The following is a 19130-nucleotide window of genomic DNA, read 5'->3' as shown; positions in this document are numbered from 1 at the left end:
GAGAGGATGCTAAACTGCCTTCCAGAGTGGCTCTATTTCCCCTTCACTCCACACGCTCACAGTGTTGTGTCAGAGGGAACTTGATTTTCTCATCAGTGGTCCCTCCTTATCTCACCTCTACGGCTCTTGTATCCTGATGGTTTCCTTGTTATCCTGGGCTTGCTTTATGCAAAAATATCCCTATTTTTAAAATATCTCATTGAAATCCATTTTGCTTTAGTTTTATATCTTTCTTGTCTCTCTCTCTCATTGAAATTTTAATGTTTTGTTTTCTGAGGATGTCCCAAGACAGTAGCATAGTTGCCTTAAACAAAAGGCCTTGGGGAAGTTATAGATTTGGGATGTAGTCCATGTAGCAGAGATGTACTGGATCAGAAAAAGGATGTGGGCACTGTGGGGAGGGGCAGTTGCTGATTACGCTTCCTTGTGAACATGGAAGAATGGCTTGATGACTGAATTTTTGTTTTGTTGTTGAAAGCAGTGACTGTGGAACAAATAGTTTAAGTAGGAGGGGAGGTACTTGAGAAATCAACAGGCACTTAAAAATGTAATTAAAAAATAAAAGATAAGTATTGGGATATAAATTCTCTCACACAAAAGTTATTTCAAGAGGGACCTTAGAGTATGAGTCTGGGAAAGTCAGCATTATCAGTTTGGGAAACAACTTGATTTTTAAACAAAAGAAAAAGTCTTGTGTGTAAGTGGTAGTAGCAAAAGTTGCTCTGTGTAAATGGAATTGTTTAATAACATGTAATTTAGCTTCCATGTGTTGGTATGCTTTTTAGTTTTCTTCTTGTAATTGATTTTTAGTTTCACACCATTGTGGTCAGAAGATACCTGTTGTGATTTCAGTCTTCTTAAATTTATTTAGACTTGTTTTGTGGTCTAACATGTGGTCTATACTGGAAAATGTGTGCATTTTAAAAGAATGTATATTTTGCTGCTTTGGGGGAGGGGGGAAAATGCTCTCTAAATATCTCTAAATACCCATCTGATCTTTTGCTTTATCTTAGTGTGTCATTTAAGACTGTTTTTTGTTGTTGTTGTTGTTGTTGATTTTCTGTCTGAAAGATCTATTCATTGATGTCAATAGGGTGTTAAAGTCTTCTACTCTGAGTGCATTTACTGTCAATCTCCCTATGGACATTAAGATTTGCTATATATATATATATATATATATATATACATATATATATATATATATATATTTAGGTGCTTCTATGTTGGGTGCATAAAGGTTCACAAGAGTTATATCCTTTTGTTACATTGATCCCTTTATCATTATGTAATGTAGCTCTTTACTCTAAGGGAGTAAACCCCGACAGAAAATCCGGAGCCGGAGTCCCTAAGGCGGTTTGACGTTGTAGTCAACACCGGCAACTCCTGCGGCGCACCTGAAGCCAAGCTGTATTGACTCCGTCTTTCCCTTGGACCCTTCAGCTGCGAAGAGAGGGTGGGTCTGCTGCATGGGCAACAGCAGACCCTCCATATCACCCTGCCCAGGCTCTGTAGCTTCAGCTTCACTGGAGAGGACACTCCAGCGTCATCGCAAGATGTCGATTCAACACGAGAGGAGACAGATACCATGTCACTCCCGAGTCGAACTGCACAGCCATTCTCGGCAGTGCAGATAGACTCTTAAGAAGCTACACCATCGTCTCTCGAGACGGACGGCTGCCGACGACGACGAATGTAGCTCTTTGTCTCTTATTATATAGCCTTTGCTTTAGAGCCTGTTTTGTCTAATATTAGTGTTGCTACCCCAGAACTTATTTTTTCCATTTGCATGAAATATCTTTTTTCATCCCTTTAGGAAATATCTAGTCTGTGTATGTCTTTCAATTTGAAGTGGGTCTCTTGTAGACAGAATATACATATGGGTCTTATTTTCTTATCCATTCAGCAATCCTATGTCTTTAGATGGGAGTATTTAATATTTTTTACATTTGAAGTGATTATTGATAGGTATGTATTTATTGCCATTTTGCTATACATATTTATGTACCTCCTTTTTTCTTTTTTTCTTAAAGAATTTTCTTCAACATTTCTTGTAATACTGGTTTGGTGGTGACAAAACTCTTCCAGCTTTTTCTTGTCTGGGAAGCTCTTTATCTTTCCTTCAATTTTATTTTATTTTATTTATTTATTTTTAACCAATGCAGGTTAATGCACATTTTATTTCAGCCATATTATTAGTTTTAAAATACTCTGTTCTGCTGCTAAAATTTTAAATGGTAGCCTTGTTGGGTATAGTAATCTTGGTTGTAGGTCCTTGCTCCCTCTTACTTTGAATATTTCATGCCAATACCTCTAGCCTGAAATGTTTCTGTTGAGAAATCAGCTGACAGCTTATGGGATCTCCCTTGTAGGTAACTCTCTGCATTTCTCTTGCTGCTTTTAAGATTTTCTTTATCTCTAACCTTTGGCTTTTCAATGATGATATGTGTTTGTGTGGGCCTCTTTGGGTTTATCTTGTTTGGGACTCTCTGGGCTTCCTGAACTTTTGTGTCTTTTTACCCCCACCAGGTTAGGGTAGTTTTCAGTCATCATTTCTTCAGATAGGTTTTTAATCCCTTGTGCTCTCTCTTCTCCTTCTGGTACCCCAATGATATAGATATTGTTATGCTTGATGTTGTCTTAGATGTCCCTTAAGCTATTCTCTCTCTCTTTTTTTTTTTTTTTTGATTTTTTTTTTTCCTTTTTGCTGTTCTGATTGTGTATTTTCCACTACCTTATCTTCCAAATTGCTGATTCAGTCCTCTGTTTGGTCTAATCTGTTTATTCCTTCCAGTGTATTCTTCATTTCAGGCATTATATTCTTCATTTCTGTCTGGTTCCTTTTTATGGTTACTATGTCCCTTTTTATGCTTGCTATTTAGGTTCTCACTGAGTTCATCCATTCTTCTTAGTTTGTTGAGCATTCTCATAACCATTGTTTTGAACTCTGAATATGGTAGATTGCTTGTCTGCATTTTATTTAGTTCTCTCTCTGGGGCTTTCTTCTGTTCTTTCATTTGGGGGTTGTTTTTTTGTCTCTTTATTCTGGCTGACTCTATGTATTTGTTTCTGTATATTAGGTAGATCTGCTATGTCTTCCACTTGGTATGGTGGCCTTATGGAGTAGGTGTCCTGTGGGGTCAGTGGCACAGTCTCCATGATCACCTGTGGTTGGTCCTCCAGCATGTTCCTGGCGTGCATTATTGTGAGCCCTCCTGTTGTAGTTGTGTCTTGATTGCTGTTGGCTTATTGTGGGTGGCTTGATCTACAGGCTGGATGATTGTGAGGATTGATCTTGACTGCAGTGTGTGAGCTGCTTTTTGGGTGTTGACCCCACAAAGCAGAATTTGCCCCAGCAGTTTCTCATGTCTGCCAAGATCTCGCTTTGGCTGTGTTGCTTGTGGAGTTAACTGGGTTGTGCTCTGATGTGGTGTGAAGCCCACCACTGGGTATGTTGCTTTTGGAGCTTCATGGGAAAACTCTGGTGCACGTCAATGTCAGATGGCGTCTTTGACTAACCCTGGGCTACCTATTAGGAGCTACAGAGTGATCCGTAGTTGATGGCTGCCCCTGTTGGGCCTTGTTACATGTGGGAGGGCCAGGCTGTGTCATAAGGCCGGCTTCCACCAATACTGAGCCTTATACAGGACAGCAAAAGCCTGAAAGGATCCCTGAGGTCTGCCTCTGCCTGCCAGCTGCCTGTTAGGCTCATTCAGTGAAAGAGACTGCGGTACATGAGTTGCATGAGGTAGTTTCACAGTGAGTTGCCAGGACGGAGAGTGGTGTTCACCAGGTTGATACAGATTCAAACTTGGTGCTAGTGCTTGGTCTGAGGCCAGTCAGCAGAAGTCTCAGTGTACATCTAGGCCAGCCACCACCTGCCTGGGTCAGTGGACATTTGTGGTGGGGCAGGGTCTCAGGGAGTCAATAGGGTGAGGCCAGTAGAGTTCATGAGCCTAAAAGAGATTAAGATTTGGCTGTGTGGAGGGAGGGCTTTGCATAGGAATGGTGGTGGTGGTTGGGTACACAGTGAAAAAATGGCTCTTGTTCCAGTGCCACCCGACTCTGTCTCTCCCAGTTTCTGACACCCTCTGAGTCTTCCCAGACCTCCTTGAGAGCCTTCCCTGTGGCTGTGGGGCCAGCCCTTCTCATGTTTCCGCCCTTCCTGCCAGTCTTGATGTGGTTTCTTCCATAAATCTTCGGTTGTAAGGCATCTGCTTAGCTACTCTTCAGTTGGTTATTCATGTTGATTGTTCTATAATTTGGTTGTAATTTCAAAGTGTAACTTCTACCTACTTTGCTTCCTTCTTGGATCTCCCTGGAATTCTTTTTAATAGCACTCCAGATGTTTCCTACAGAGATCAAATATGTGAGTTATTTAGAGATGTTCATGTAGAAGGTGGTAGTTATTCTCATAGTTTTGAAAGGACTGCTGGCAAACTCATAGGCGATATCCTGAAACAAACGGATCATTGCTTCGTAAATCTCTGTTGTGGTCAGTGCTACCAGAGCTGCATATAAGGCCTATTCACAGAGGAGTGCGTACAAAAATCAGAGATTAATCCCAAGTGTTACTTTTGCCTCCTGAAAATCATTCTTTGAAACTTGTGGAATTTGGTATTTTGGAAACATTTGTTCATCTGTGACGTTTTCTAGACTTTTGGAAAAATGTTATTCATTCTTTTTAATCTTATCTCATTATTTGAAAAACGTGCACAAGATGGAATGTTCATTATAAAGCTAGGGCAGAATAAAGCTAAATTTCAAAAAGGTAATCTCAACTTTGAAATATGTGTGATCCAAAGAAAATGTGGACACGTGAATCAGCTCAGGTTTTGTCCTCTATGTTAGTGCAGATTTTTTCCTTGTGTAGAATTTTAGATGAGGTAATTTGATACAAACATATTTGCAGATAGCCAGAACCTGCCCTGAAAATGTACTGTACAGTGAAATACCAAGCTTTAAAGCTCTGAAGATAAGTGGACAGAAATTTTTATGAAGTCTATTTACTGTGCAACAACAAAATGTAAGGAAATGGACATTTATGTAGGAAAAAAGAACCAAATTTTGAAGCAGAGTGACAAGAGAAACAACAAAAAATGCTGCTCTCACATTGCCCAGAGAAATTAAAATAGCAATGTTCAGTACCCTAGTCATGTTCATGAAGAACTGGATGCTTGTTCTAATGCAGTGGCTCAAATGATGTCTTGTTCACTATCATTCAGCCATTTTTTTTCCCCTGATTTTTCAGAAGAAATGATTGAGTCGTGGAAAATTTTCAACCCTAGAGGCATTGTAAGCAGTTTGAATGGATCTCAAAGAAACAAAGGCATGGCTACTATTGCATTTTGGGGAATTGAATGTGAAATGGGATTTTTATGAATCTCTGCCAAACTTATCTTTGTGTCTAATACTAGTATATTAGTATATTTTTGGCTTCATTTTAAAGAACATTTCTAAATTAAAATTGATAAAAAGGTGTTTTCCATTGACTGTGCAAGGATAAATTGACAAAGCTGACTATCTTCTTTATAGAACATATACATGTAAAGATCAGTTTTGACAAAGTTTTTGACTTTTTTACATATACATGTAAAGATCAGTTTTGACAAAGTTTTTGACTTTTTTAGAAGTTAGGGCTCAAAATAGCAAATATTATTATTCATTACTATAATAAACTAATATGTAGGTATGTGTTTTTCTTTTTTCAAAAATACCCTAAATACAGGTATTAGTTACTTTTTTTGGATAGTCTAATATTTATTTTATTTTTTCTTAAAAATGACATGATTATTCATATAAAGTTAAACATAAGAAAGCTTTTGGTGTCTGCATCTTTTTTCTGGTCATTATTATTATTCATATAATTTATTACTACTGAAATTATCATACTTTTGTCATATAGAAGAGGACGTGTTAAAAAGTGGTTCTGCATAGTGTCAGACACACTAAATATGTATCTGGCTACAGAGCTATTGGGTAATGTGCTGATGTAAACACTAATCTGTTCAACTCTCTGCTGTCTGCGAACTTCTAGGACACAATCGTGAGCCTCTCTCACATCATCCTGTATAGACCTGTTTGAGGAGAGCTCTTTGGGGAGACTTCTGCCTGTTCGAGCCCTTTCAGAGAAGGCAGAAATGTGGTGTTTGGTTGTCTCTAAAAATGCATGATAGTAGATGTGAAATGATTTTAGAAGGGGTGTTTTTCAAATCCATGAAAATTATTTGAGAAGTATTTCAGGTTACATTTGGCAGTGTTTAGAAGTAGGTGGGTTTTTTTTTTTAAAGAAAAAAAATTACTCTTCTGAAAATCCAGTGATTTTGTGACAGCTTTTTAAGTATTTGATTACAAACAACTTAGAAATAATATTCAGTTTGTAAATTCATGATCCACTACATCATCATCTGTTTGGTCTGCCAGGAGAAAAAAAAATTTGAGATGTACACTATTTACTTATCAGTCACACACCTCTTAAGCCCTTCAGTTAAGGAACTCCTAATCCTAACTCTTGCCTAAAAAATCCATCCAGCTGTCCTGTTCTTTTTAAGTTAATCTTTCTATTTTAAAAATGAAATCATGAAGCTAATTAAAAAACTCATCTAGTGAATTCTTAATAGAATCTTCAATTTAGAAAATTTTGGAAATGAAAATATTTAAAATTCAAACTACTTAACTTACATATTTAGGTTCTTTTTAAAAACATTTTCTTTTTTTTTTTTAGAGAGAGAGAGGGGAAGGGAGGGAGAAACAGAGGGAGAGGAACATTGCAACCCAGGCATGTGCCCTGACTGGGAATCGAACTGGGAACACTTCATTTCAAAGGCCAACGCTCAATCCCCTGAGCCAGAGGAGCCAGGGCCATATTCAGATTCTTAGATACATTTTTATTCCCTTTCAGACAGTAATTTACTTTGTTGGGCTGTTTAAAATATTTTTGCTCTTGCAAGAAGACAATATATTCAGTCTGGATGTAAATATGTGTTACTCGAGGGTCTTTTAAAAAATCCTCTTTGAGAGCTCATTATTTCCTCTGCAGTAAAATACCTGTGGCAGAGGAAGGCTTTTATGTTACCTATCAAGACTGCCCAGGGACATGAAGAATTACTGACACTAATCATAGACCAATAAGCCTTTAACCTGTCAAAGAATGCCCTGAGGGAAAGGTGGCTGTTAATTACTGCCTTTCCTCTGAGGCACTGTCAGGTGGTTACGGTTACTTTATCTGGGTTATAAAATTGTTATTGCAGGAGTTGAGAGACAGAACTAGCTGTCTCTTCATGAGAATTTTTGCACAGAAAAAAAAGAATGATGGAAGATGTGTTTTATTGTTAATACTATGCATAGCATTAATCAAGGAATTAATGAGTTCTATTTTCTAGATCAGTGATTCTCAAAATTTTTTGAACTAAGAACCACTTTACGTTTGTAAAAATTATTGAGAATCCCAAAGTGCATTTGTTGGTATGGATAAATATTAAAATGGAGAATTAAGTATTCACTCATTTCAAATCACAGTAATAACCCCATGACATATTACTATGAGTTATTTTATGTAAATAAATATATCTACAAAACAAAAATTTAGTGAGAATAATGACATTGTTTTAACATGTTTTTAAACCTCTTTAATATCTTGCTGAATAGAAGACATTTGGATTCTCATCTGCTTCTGCATTCAGTTTGCAGTATGTTGTTTTCATTGCAACATACAAAGAAAATCTGATTTGACACAGATAAGTAGTTGAAAAAGAGAGGAGTATTTTAGTAGCCTTTGCAAACTGCTTTCACTAGAAACTTAACAACTTGCTTGCACTAGAAACTTAACAAGTGGTAGTTTTCAAAGGTTAGTTGCAATGTGAAATCTGAAGCCATTTCAGTGAACTCTTCTTACTCTGTTACATTAAATTCTATTTGTATATCTCGCACGCTTAGGATCTTTTATCCATGTGTCATATTGTAACATAATGCATTGATTATCTGAAAAATATTGGTGTCCTGACAGTTTCAATTGTTGAAACATTTCATAATATAATATCACATTCAGATGATTCTCTGATACATCAATTTTGGGTTTTTTTTCCAGTATTTTTATATGTAGACAGTGTGGCTGTAGGTTGAAAATGTTAGGCTTATAATCCCAATTTAAGACAACAGTTTATCTTTAAATTAGGAAAAAATATATTATAAATTTTCTTTTAGAATAAGATAAAACCTATTAAACTCTATAATGAGTTTTAATTAATATTAAAATTTGTTTTTATTTGAAAACTTAATAGTATTGTGAAATGAGTTAAAAAGTGCCTAGTCCTTTTGTGTCTCTATGTAGGTTGCAAGGAAAACTTTGGGATTCAAAATAAGAACTTATTGAACAATGATGAAGTTACAGAGATTATAGCAGGAATAACCAGAGACACAGTAGAAGCTAGTCAGAGCTTAGACACACTAGTCAGAACACAATAGAAGTCCTGAGCTGATCTCTGAACACAAACCTCTTCATATCCTAAACCTCTGCTGTGGAACTAGAACACACTCAATTATATAAAGCACACATTCTATTAGTTGTCAGAGAGAGGATGTTGTCGCACATCATGTAGCTTCTGGAAAATTCCACTGTACACTCAAAAGAGGGAGAGTAAAAAGGCAGAGTTGTAGCTTTACTATAAAAATAGTAAAATAGTTTGGAACTCAAGGACCCCCTGAAAGATGGCCCCCTGGCCACAGTTACAGAATTGCTGGTTCTAGATGTTTGACTCCATCTTTAAGGTGTTTTAAAAGTTATCTCTGAAAATCATTGTACATTTTTACATTTTGCAACCCTAAAACAGGTGTGGTAATTACGTGTCAAGATCCTCCTCAAGTAGACCTTATTCTGTGTCTTCTCATAAAATTAACTCTGTTAGTTTTGTCATGTCATATTAATAAGGGCAAGGGTAAGGAAATAGAAGAATGTTCTCTTCAAACTATTCCAAAAAATTTAAAAGGAGGGGAGACTTTCGAGATTTTTTTTTACGTGGCCAACATTATCCTAATTCCAAAACCAGATAAAGTCACTAGAAAGAAAGAAAATTATATATAGTACAATATCCCCGATCAACATTGGTGCTAAAACTTTCAACAAAATAATAGCAAATCAGACCCAGCAATACATTAAAAAGATCATACACCATGATCAAGTGGGATTTATTCCAGGGATGCAAGGTTGGTTGCAAGGTTGGTACCACATTTCCAAAGAACATATATGTGAATCCCATGGGCACAGACAACAACGTGGTGAAGGGTGGGGTGGGGGTTTGGTGGAGGGGAGAGAAGGGGGGCTGGGGGACATCTGTAAGCGTGTTAGCAATAAAAAAATATAAATACATCTAGGAGAAGCATTCAGTTTTCAGTTAACTGGGTAGTGTTAAAGAATGAAACATATCTGAAAAAATGAGAAAACTTATTTAGATTTGTAGAAGACTAACTTATAAGAGACATCTATGCAACCATAGCTTTTGAAAGAAAAATAAGTAATTGTGTTAAATGTTTTTTTTTAGCAAAGAGATAGAATTTTGTGTTCGCCCGCAGATTAAAAAAAACATTTTCTCTCTTACATCATCTGTGAGTGTGGCCTCCTCTCTTCTTTAAACTCTTGAGCAACTTTGAATTTAATCTGTTCAACATAAATAGTTCAGCTGATAAAAAAAAAGAAAATGGAAGAATGGTGGGCACTTTTGTTACATGTAATAAGTTGATTGATTGATTTTTTAATTAGAGAAGAAATGCATAATCTTGGCTAAAGGCTAGCTAGCCTTTATTGATATAGAATCATGTTCCTCAATCCTTGGTCCGGTTTATGGCTGGAAATAATGAAGATTTGGGTAAGAATGTCAGTCGGCGGTATTGGGGGTCTTGCTGCTTGTGCTTAACTGTGGGAAACCAGGCTAGACTTTCACAGGGATGAAGGTCTTAGCTTTCTCTTATGTAGTAATGATATTGGAGTGTGTGTTCCTAATCCCATCTTCTAATTGGAACACTGTTTACATCTCCAGTAGTGTACCAGAACACTGTCAAACATTGAGTTTAATGTGATTATTAGTTGGAATTAAATTGCCTATTAAACAAAATGATTTTATAGTAATGTGCTACTAAGATTGGAAAGTTGTTAAATTATGAAATAGCTTGTGCTATATTTCTTTGATTCTAGAGTGTGCATTTTGGCATACAGTAGTCCCTCTCTATATCGTGGTTCACTTATCGCGGCCTCACTGTATTGTGGGATTTTAAAAAATATTATATTTAATTATTTATCGTGGATTTTTCGCTATATCGCTGGATTTTGCTGTACTGTATGCATATGTTGTTAAAACTACATAGGTTTAAGAGTGTAGAATATGTTTAAGAACATATGTAGTGTTTATAAAAGTGTGGAAAAGGTTAATAAAGGAGTGGGAAAGGTTAATAAGGGACAGGGAATGGTTTATAAGTGTGTGGGAAGGGTTTATAAAGCCTTAAAATATATATAAATACTAAAATAAATGTAAGGATCCTACTTCATGGATTTTCACCTATCGCAGGGACTTCTAGGATGTAATACCCACAATAAGTGAGGGAATACTGTATTTTAACAACACTGAAATGAGAATGTGTTTTTTGGTAAAGATGTATCAGTTTAACTGGTGGCATTCCACCTCACCCCAGTTTTGTGAAATAGTATCAGTTTTTGTTTTAATTTTGAAATGTTATCTTCAAACATACTTCTTTTATTATAATTACAAATACTTATTTAATGAGGAAGACTACAATATATTTCAGTTTTTTATCGCTTCTATGTTTTTTTAAAGAGAAAGAACAAATTCTGGCAATTATATATATATATATATATATATATTTTTTTTTTTTTTTCTGAAAGTGCACTTCCACACTAAGTACTTCATAGCAAATAGGAAATTAATGTTAAATTATGCTCATGTAAATTGTTCAAAAGTTTGTTTTACTTTTTTTTTAAAAGTCTCTTTGGCTTATGTTTTCAATTTTATTTTCTGTATTTAATTCTGTTCATAATAGGTTTATTTTAGGACTGTGGAACTGATACAAGAGCCTATAGAAGGATCTCCTGGTCTGAGTTTCTATTTCAAAATAAATGGAATTCCCATATTTTTGAAAGGATCAAACTGGATCCCAGCAGATTCATTCCAGGATCGAGTAACCTCTGACTTGTAAGTTATCATGTTTCTTCTCTTGTTTTTCTTTTATTAACAGTCACACAAGGCTCAAGAGTTACTCATTCTTACTTTTGTGAGTTGTGGTGGAAGGAACTGAGGGATAATATAGAATTCCAGGATGATGGAAACTTTAGAATAGAAAGGACTTTTAGATCATATGTTTCATTCTCATGAGGTATAGATAGTCTTATAGCTAAACTATTTGAGACTGCTGAATCTACCCAACTTTTATTTATTTTAAATCTTTAAAACCACTCAATTATTTTTTTAAATTTATATTTTATTGATTTTGCGGTTACAGTTGTCCCAATTTTTCTCCCTTTGCTCCCTTCGACCTGGCATTCCCCACTCCCTAGGCAATCCCCACACCGTTGTTCCCCGTGGGTCACAAGCATAGGTTCTTAGGCTACTCCATTTCCTATACTGTACTTTACACCCCCATGGCTATTCTGTAACTACCTATTTGTACTTCTTTAACCCCTCACCTCTTCACCCATTCTCCCTCATCCCCCTCCCATCTGGCAACCATTAAAATGTTCTCCATATCCATGATTCTGTCACTGTTGTTCTTTGCTTAGTTTGTTTTTTAGATTCACTTGTTGATAGATATGTATTTTTGCCATTTTCTTGTTCATACTTTTTATCTTTTTCTTAAATATGTGCCTTTAACATTTCATATAAAAATGGTTTGGTGATGATGAACTCCTTTGGTTTTTTCTTGTCTGGGGAGCTCTTTATCTGCCCATTGAATCTAAATGATACCTTTGCTGGGTAGAGCAATATTGGCTGTAGGTCCCTACTTTTTATGACTTGGAATATTTCTTGCCAATCCCTTCTAGCCTGCAAAATTTCTTTTGAGAAATCAGCTGACAGGCTTATGGGAATTTTCCTGTAAGTAACTAACTTCTTTTGCTGCTTTTAAGATTCTCTTTATCTTTAATCTTTGGCATTTTAATTATGATGTATCTCGGAGTGGGCCTTTTTGTACCCATCTTGTTTGGAACTCTGTGCTTCCTGGACTTGATGTCTATTTTCTCCACCAAATTAGGGAAGTTCTGTTTTGTTACTTTTTCAAATATTTCCAATTTCTTGCTCTTTCTCTTCTCCTTTTGGCACCCCTATTATGTGAATGTTAGATCTCTTGATGTTTTTCCAGAGGCTGCTTACACTATCCTCTTATTTTTGGATTCTTTTTTTATCTTGTTCTAATTGGTTGTTTTTTGCTATCTTATGTTCCAAATCATTGATCTGATTCTCAGCTTCATTCACTCTACTGTTGTTTCCCTGTACATTGTTCTTTATTTCAACTAGTGTATCCTTCATTTCTGACTGGAACTTTTTTTAATGCTATTGAGGTCCTCACTAAGTTCCCTGAGCATCATTATAACCAGTGTTTTGAACTCTGCATCTGATAGATTTTTTTTTTTTTTTTAAATCTCCATTTTGTTTAGTTCTTTTTCTGGAGTTTTCTGTTCTTTCATTTGGGTCATGTTTCTTTGTCTCTTCATTTTGACAGCCTCCTTCTGTTTGTTTCCATGTATTAGGTAGAGCTGCTATGTCTCCATGTCTTGGTAGTGTGGCCTAATGTAGTAGGTGACCTATAGGGTCCAGTGGCCTAGCCTCCCCTATCACCCAAGCTGGGTACTCAAGGGGTTCTCTTCATGTGGGCTGAGTACACCCTCCTCTTGTAGTTGAGCTTTGGTTGCTGTTGGCAGGTCAATGGGAGGAATTTACCCAGGCCAGTCAGCTAGAAAGATTGGCTGTGACCACTGACTACCAACCTCCAATTTCTGTGGAGGATCAGCTGTGAAGGAGCAAGGTGGTTGTGCTCTGACATGGTCTATAGTTGTCCACTGGGTATACAGGCTCTGCAGTTTACTGGGTGCCGCAGGCCAAGATCAGTCCCCACCTATGTTTTGCCTGGGGCCACCCTGCCTGAGCTATAAAGCAATCTGAGATGGCTGCTACTTTTGCTGGACTTGGAGATTCCCAGGTGAAGCCAAACTATGAATCTAGGCTGGCTGCTGGTAGTACCAGGCCTGGGGCTCACCGAGGCCAGCTTTTGCTTGTTGGATAGGACTTAGAAAGTTGTGAAGCATGAGCCAAGACCAGTCATTCATATGGAAAAGTCACTGTTAACAGCTTGGGTGGGCTCATAAGTTGGGTGGGATGGAGTCTCTGGGGATCTCCAAGGTGGAACAAACAGTGTTAGGTTGATGGAGTCTCAAATATGGTACCAACCTGCTGGCTCTGGGCTCTGTGGGGGGAGGCTTTAGAAAAAGGACAATGGCCTCTGCCCACCTTTTTGTCTGGGAGAAAGCTGTCTTCCCTCTCTCACCTTTATGCCAGACACTTCAGTTGCTCCCTGTATGCCACTGGTGCCTTTCAAGTTGCTACCCCAGTACTGAAGCTCAAAGGGAGTGAGTCTATCCATGTGTGGGTTCTTTAAGAGGAAGTGCTTAGGACTCCAGAAGTTTCTTCCCCCTCACTCAGTTCCCACTGGTTTTTGTAGCCAGAAGTTATGAGGACTAATCTTCCTGGCAGTGAAAGCCTGTGCTGGGGGGCCTGGTGTGGGGCTGGGACTCCTCACTCCTGAAATATCCCTCCTGAATTTTTATTCACCACATGTAGATGTGGAACCAGACCCTTCTCATCTGCACCCTCTTACCAGTCTGGATGGATGTGGTGTCTTTAATTTTGTAGTTGTCAGACTTCCATTCAATTCAATTTATGATGGTTTGAATGATGGTTTTTCTGTGTTTTAGTTGTAATTTTGATGTGGTTGTATAAGGAGGTGATCCGTGTTTACCTATGCCACCATCTTAACTGGAAGAAACTATCCAAATTTTAGAAGACTATTATATATTTTCTCTGGAGGAATAAGACAATGTCTAATGCACATTTCGAATAGTTAATCCCTGAAAAAAAGAAGAGAAATCCCTGTTCTTAAAAGAGCACCTTAAATATTTTTGTTCATGTTTTTAAAAAATGAAAACCCATATTTACCTCTTTATGTCAAGGTATTTACATATTCTTTTACTTTTACCTTAATAAAAAGAACCAAATTTTAAAAAAAATTCTAGATCTAAAAAAATTTTTAAATATTTTTGAAGCTTTAAGAATAGAATATAAGAAAAAAATATTTTTTGATTAGATTTGTCAACTACTATCTTTGTGATAGTGAAGAAAAAGCTTGTGAAGTGAAAATAAACACATGTAACTGGTTTACAAATGTATAAATGTGCATTGTATTATATTATTTGAAGGTTAAAATGTTCACGCGATTGGTAACTAAACTCTAATTTTGCCTGAGCTTGCAGTAATTTCCTTTTACCTCAGAATATGTATATTGTTTTGAATTTCATATTAAAATGAAATTATTCTCTAGACATAGGCACAGATTATTAGCTGTCTTTCTCCTGGCTGGATTTGGTGGCAGCTGTTCAGCACAGCTGGGTCAATTAGTAAACCTGCCCTGGGGCCCCTTTGCTGACAGCATGATACTCTGGGTCCCTGGCTAGCCTCTTATTGGTCTTTTTTGTTCCTTTCTGGACACTGCTCTGGAGGTGGAGGGCACATGCTTTCAAAGTGGCTGTAAATTTCTGGGCTTTCTTGAGGATAATGTGAATAGGAGTTGGAAAAACATAAAAGAAGCTTCCTAGAGAAAGAACTACTGGACTAGAGGAATTGTAAAGAAAGAGATAAGAGTAACTAGCTGGCACTAATATTCAGACTTTGATTTTTGGCTTATAGTTCGAAATGGTTATATAACATTTGCACATACTTTCCAAGGTTTACAACTATATTTTTCTACAAGAATAACTTTAAGACAAAAGTTCACTTTTAAAAATAGCATAATAACATTGCTGAAAATTTAGAAAGCAGAGTAAATATCACTCATAATTTTTCTAGGTTTATTTATTTTATGTGGGTATAGTTAATGTATATATAATTTTGTCTCACTTTCTTCACGTAGCATTCTATTGAAACCATCATAATTTTGAAATGTGTTTTTCTAACAGATTTTAAATGTGTTTATCAACCATAATGTGTTTTTAAACCTTTTTTTAATATCCCCCAAATTTAAAAATAGTATTTGGTTTTAAAACTTCTCTTTAGGTTAGCAGTCCTTTTGCAGTCTGCAGTGGATGCTAACATGAACACTCTTCGGGTGTGGGGAGGAGGTATTTATGAACGTGATGAATTCTATGAACTCTGTGATGAACTAGGAATAATGGTAAGTAGTTGACAGCATTTTATTCTTTAATGTGTTACTATATCTGTGTTCTCAGGGGGGTGATATTGCTTATTCCCTCTTTTCTCAGAGTCAGGAATGATGTTCCATTTTTTTGCAAAAGAATAAATAGCATCTTAAGAACCCAGAGCTATAGTTGATAGAGAATATCATAATTATTTAATTATTTTTAAGTGATAGTCATTCTGTATAGTAGTTATATCTAAGTATATATCTATCTACATTTTCTTTGTAATATGAGAGTATGCATAAAGAAGATATTTAAAAATTTTAACTTTAGGGAGAGAACAAATAATAAAATTAAATAAAAGCGTGCTTAATGTTGTTGTTAAGCCCTTCCAACATGTTTTGCATTAGTAAGGGTTAAGCAAAGGAAGTACATTTTCAGTTTTAGTATTATAGTTAGAAAATATGAAGCTCTCCATAGAAGAGTAGTATTATAATAATATTGGTAATGCTGATGTGACAAGTTTCTATAATATTCATTGAGTGTCAGGCATTGTTTGAACTGTTCTGCCTCTACTATTTTATTTCATCTTCATGCCCATTCTATGGGGGTAGTTATTGTTTGTCTATATCACAATTTTACAGATCAGGAAACTGACTTGTGCCAAGGTTAAATAACCCACCTACACTCATTCAGTGGGGCTGTGGTGGAATCAAAGTTCCATCTCAGGCTGACTGATTTGGGGCCATGTTCTTCACCACTGCCTGAGTGACAGCCTTCCTAGGAATGAGCTAATGTGCTGTCAGTACTAAAAAAACCATGTAGTAATTTTTTTGGCCATGAAAACTGAATTCCTTTATAAACAACATATCTTTCTTAACAGTCTGGTCCATCTCTCAATACCAAATTCCCAGTGAAAATGAGAATAAATTCGGAGTGAGGAGGGGCTGGGAGGGGAAACTTCTTTTTAAATTTTACATCCCCCCGCAACACACTCACTGTTTCCTTATTTGAATTCTCCTTTCCTCTCTTTCTTTCCGGCCTACCTAATGTTTTCTCTTCCCAGGTTTCTGTGCAGGTCTGGGAAGTCAGGGGTCTGTGAGTGCCCTGCCCAGCATCTGGCACATAATAGTGCTCAAACGCTCATACTCCTCAGGCAAACTTGGTTTTCTCAGTTGTGTGCAAGATAATCCCCACAGTTTAGAGTGAAGAATTTCCTTCTTTGTGATAGAATCTGTGGACGTGCTTTATTGCCTTTTATTTGATTTGCTAGGTCTGGCAAGATTTTATGTTTGCCTGTGCCCTTTATCCAACTGATCAGGATTTCGTGGGTTCAGTGAGGACAGAAGTTGCTTATCAGGTATGTTATTACCGCTCCAAGAAGAAGGAAAATGCTTATGTTTTAGTTTTGCTTTTTGTTAAATCTCTCCATGTTTCTTTTCATTGTTCTCTTTACTAAATTTGTGAAAAATCAGTCAGGTAATTGACTTTCTAGGTGATTCCATTCAGTCTTATGGCTTCACCGCCTTGGGACTCTCAGATTTATCAACTGCCCTGACTTCTCTGCTGAATTTCTGATTCTTATATTGAGCTGCCAACCTGCTGCCTCCACTTGGAGCTTTAATAGGCATCCCAATGTAACATGTCCAAACCAAACTTATATCACCTTCTCCAAACTTGCTTTTCCTGCAGCTTTTAATAATTGGCAATGCCAGTCTGAATTTCTCAGGTCAAACATTTAAAGTGATTATTGACTCTTGATTTCTTTTGCATACCACATATACATACTTATATTTATGTTTACAGATCTGTAAACGCAAGGAAGTGATTATATTGTAGCTCCATCCACTGAAAAGGCCTAGAAACAATGGACCTAGTAATGTTGAATATCCTTACATTGAAATAATATTTCCCAGTAAAAGAAGGACTTTTTAGAGAAATGGCCAACTTCAGGTCTGGAACAGGAAATATACTAATAGATTATCCTGGAATATTTTGATACACAGATAGCAAGGAAGCTATAATAGATATGCCAAAAGAACTTTGACGAGACTCTGACCAACCAAAAGTGGGATAATTTGAGGTTCAATGAAGATAAGAAAGTCAGTGGATTGAAATCCATCGAGTGTGTTGAAAGACACGAGTTTATAATTACAGTGGAAGTATATTTGCATGAAAAATCAAAAGAAATGCAAGGATTACCGTAACACTCAACATAGTGGTTTCTTTGAAAGGAGAAATGGACTGTGACTGGGAAGAGGGGGTCCCTGAGGGATTCTAGTGTGGTTGGTAAAGTTTTCTTTCTTAGTCTAGGTGGTGTTACAGACTGATTGCCTTTTTATAATTTACTGTGCCATAATTTGTTTTTTTCAACTGTGCTTAATTTTTTCAAAAATTGTTTAAAAAGTACAAGTGGAATTATCCCTTGGTCAAAGTCCTCCAGATAAAGTTAAAGATCCCCAGCAGGCCCCCTCCCGTCTCTGCCTGCCTCCCCACCGCGTTGAGCACCATCTCCCCGTGCTGTCGGCCCCAGGACACTGTCCCCATCACCTTCCCTGTGGACTACCTCACTCACTCTCTTCTGGCCCCTCTTACCCTGAGCATGGCTTTCTCTGGGGGAAGCCTTTCTAAATCTGCAAATCAAAATGCAGTCCTTTGCTCTTTGTGACACACATCACACTTTGCATTGCTTGTGAAGGTTTTGTCACCCCTGCAAGGTTGTGATCTCCCTGAGCCTGGGGCTTGTTCCCTTCTCTAGCTCCACTCCCTGGTTGGATTATTCATCAGGTAGATGGATGGGTGAATGAATAACTTTTAGAGTATTAATTATAGTTATATAGGTTGCAAACATTTCAGTTTTATCTTTAATTTTCTTCATGCAAATAATTAAAATATGATATCTTTGTGCCTTCAGTTCTTTTATGTATTATTAAAGAGGAGAGCTTTTTATGCAGAGTTTGTTAACATTTTAAAGTAAAGCTTACCATAAAATTCTAGGTTAATTTGAAGGGTGCCACAGAGTCACTGAAGGTTTTGCCTCTTCAGGATCCGTGTTTGTGTTTTCATCACTACTACAAACATGCCAGCCCTCACTTACCTGGGTATATATAGAGGCAAATAAAGGAGATACTGTTTATAAGGCTGCTTTGGAAAATCACAGGATGTTCATTTTAAAAAGAGTTAAATAGATCTCTTTAATACACCCTTAATGCATCTCTATATCATGAATGAGTTCCCTAGCTTCTTGAATGGAGACCACAGTGGAAACATCAGCTGGGACCTATCACTGTAATCATCCATTACAGTGAAAGAGAAGCTGTAAATACCAATAAGGATGAATTGCTCAAACAAGTTCCAAACGGGCTTTCCTTGACCATTGACTCGCTGTTGTTAACTGCCCTCTTCTCTTGGTGTGTCAGAACTGGGTCCTTTCACCGTTATATAGGGCCGGCCCACAGTGAGCCCAGGTCGTGCCAACTTCAATTCTTGAGACTGGCAAGGTTTTAGATAGATTCATTAACTTAGCCTTAGTTGATTTCTTATTACATGACATCGATACTTATTTCAGGTGACATCCTCTTGATGCCCTAATCTTTTTTTTTTCTTTAGACTATTGCATATATTTGCCTTTAACTTCTGGAGTATCTCTGGTACTTACTTGCTTTGTTAAAACCCTCTCTAGTCCTATGGGTTTTTGATATGGTGGAGACTGGGTGGAGACCCCGAT

General features: G+C 36.9%; 1 protein-coding gene across 1 annotated transcript in view; it reads left to right on the top strand.

Annotated features, from left to right (window-relative positions):
• The window catches only part of MANBA (mannosidase beta), a 121745-nt gene that overhangs the window by 55398 nt on the left and 47217 nt on the right, over nucleotides 1–19130 (top strand). The window contains exons 8-10 of the mRNA XM_090266350.1: nucleotides 11044–11195; nucleotides 15321–15438; nucleotides 16677–16763. Of these exons, the coding sequence (XP_090122476.1) occupies nucleotides 11044–11195; nucleotides 15321–15438; nucleotides 16677–16763 (357 nt within the window). The remainder of the gene's footprint in view (nucleotides 1–11043; nucleotides 11196–15320; nucleotides 15439–16676; nucleotides 16764–19130) is intronic.

Source organism: Furipterus horrens, unplaced genomic scaffold (assembly GCF_987537825.1).
Source record: "Furipterus horrens unplaced genomic scaffold, mFurHor1.1.pri manual_scaffold_2, whole genome shotgun sequence".
Classification (NCBI taxonomy): domain Eukaryota; kingdom Metazoa; phylum Chordata; class Mammalia; order Chiroptera; family Furipteridae; genus Furipterus; species Furipterus horrens.
This window is presented reverse-complemented; position numbering and strand designations above follow the sequence as displayed.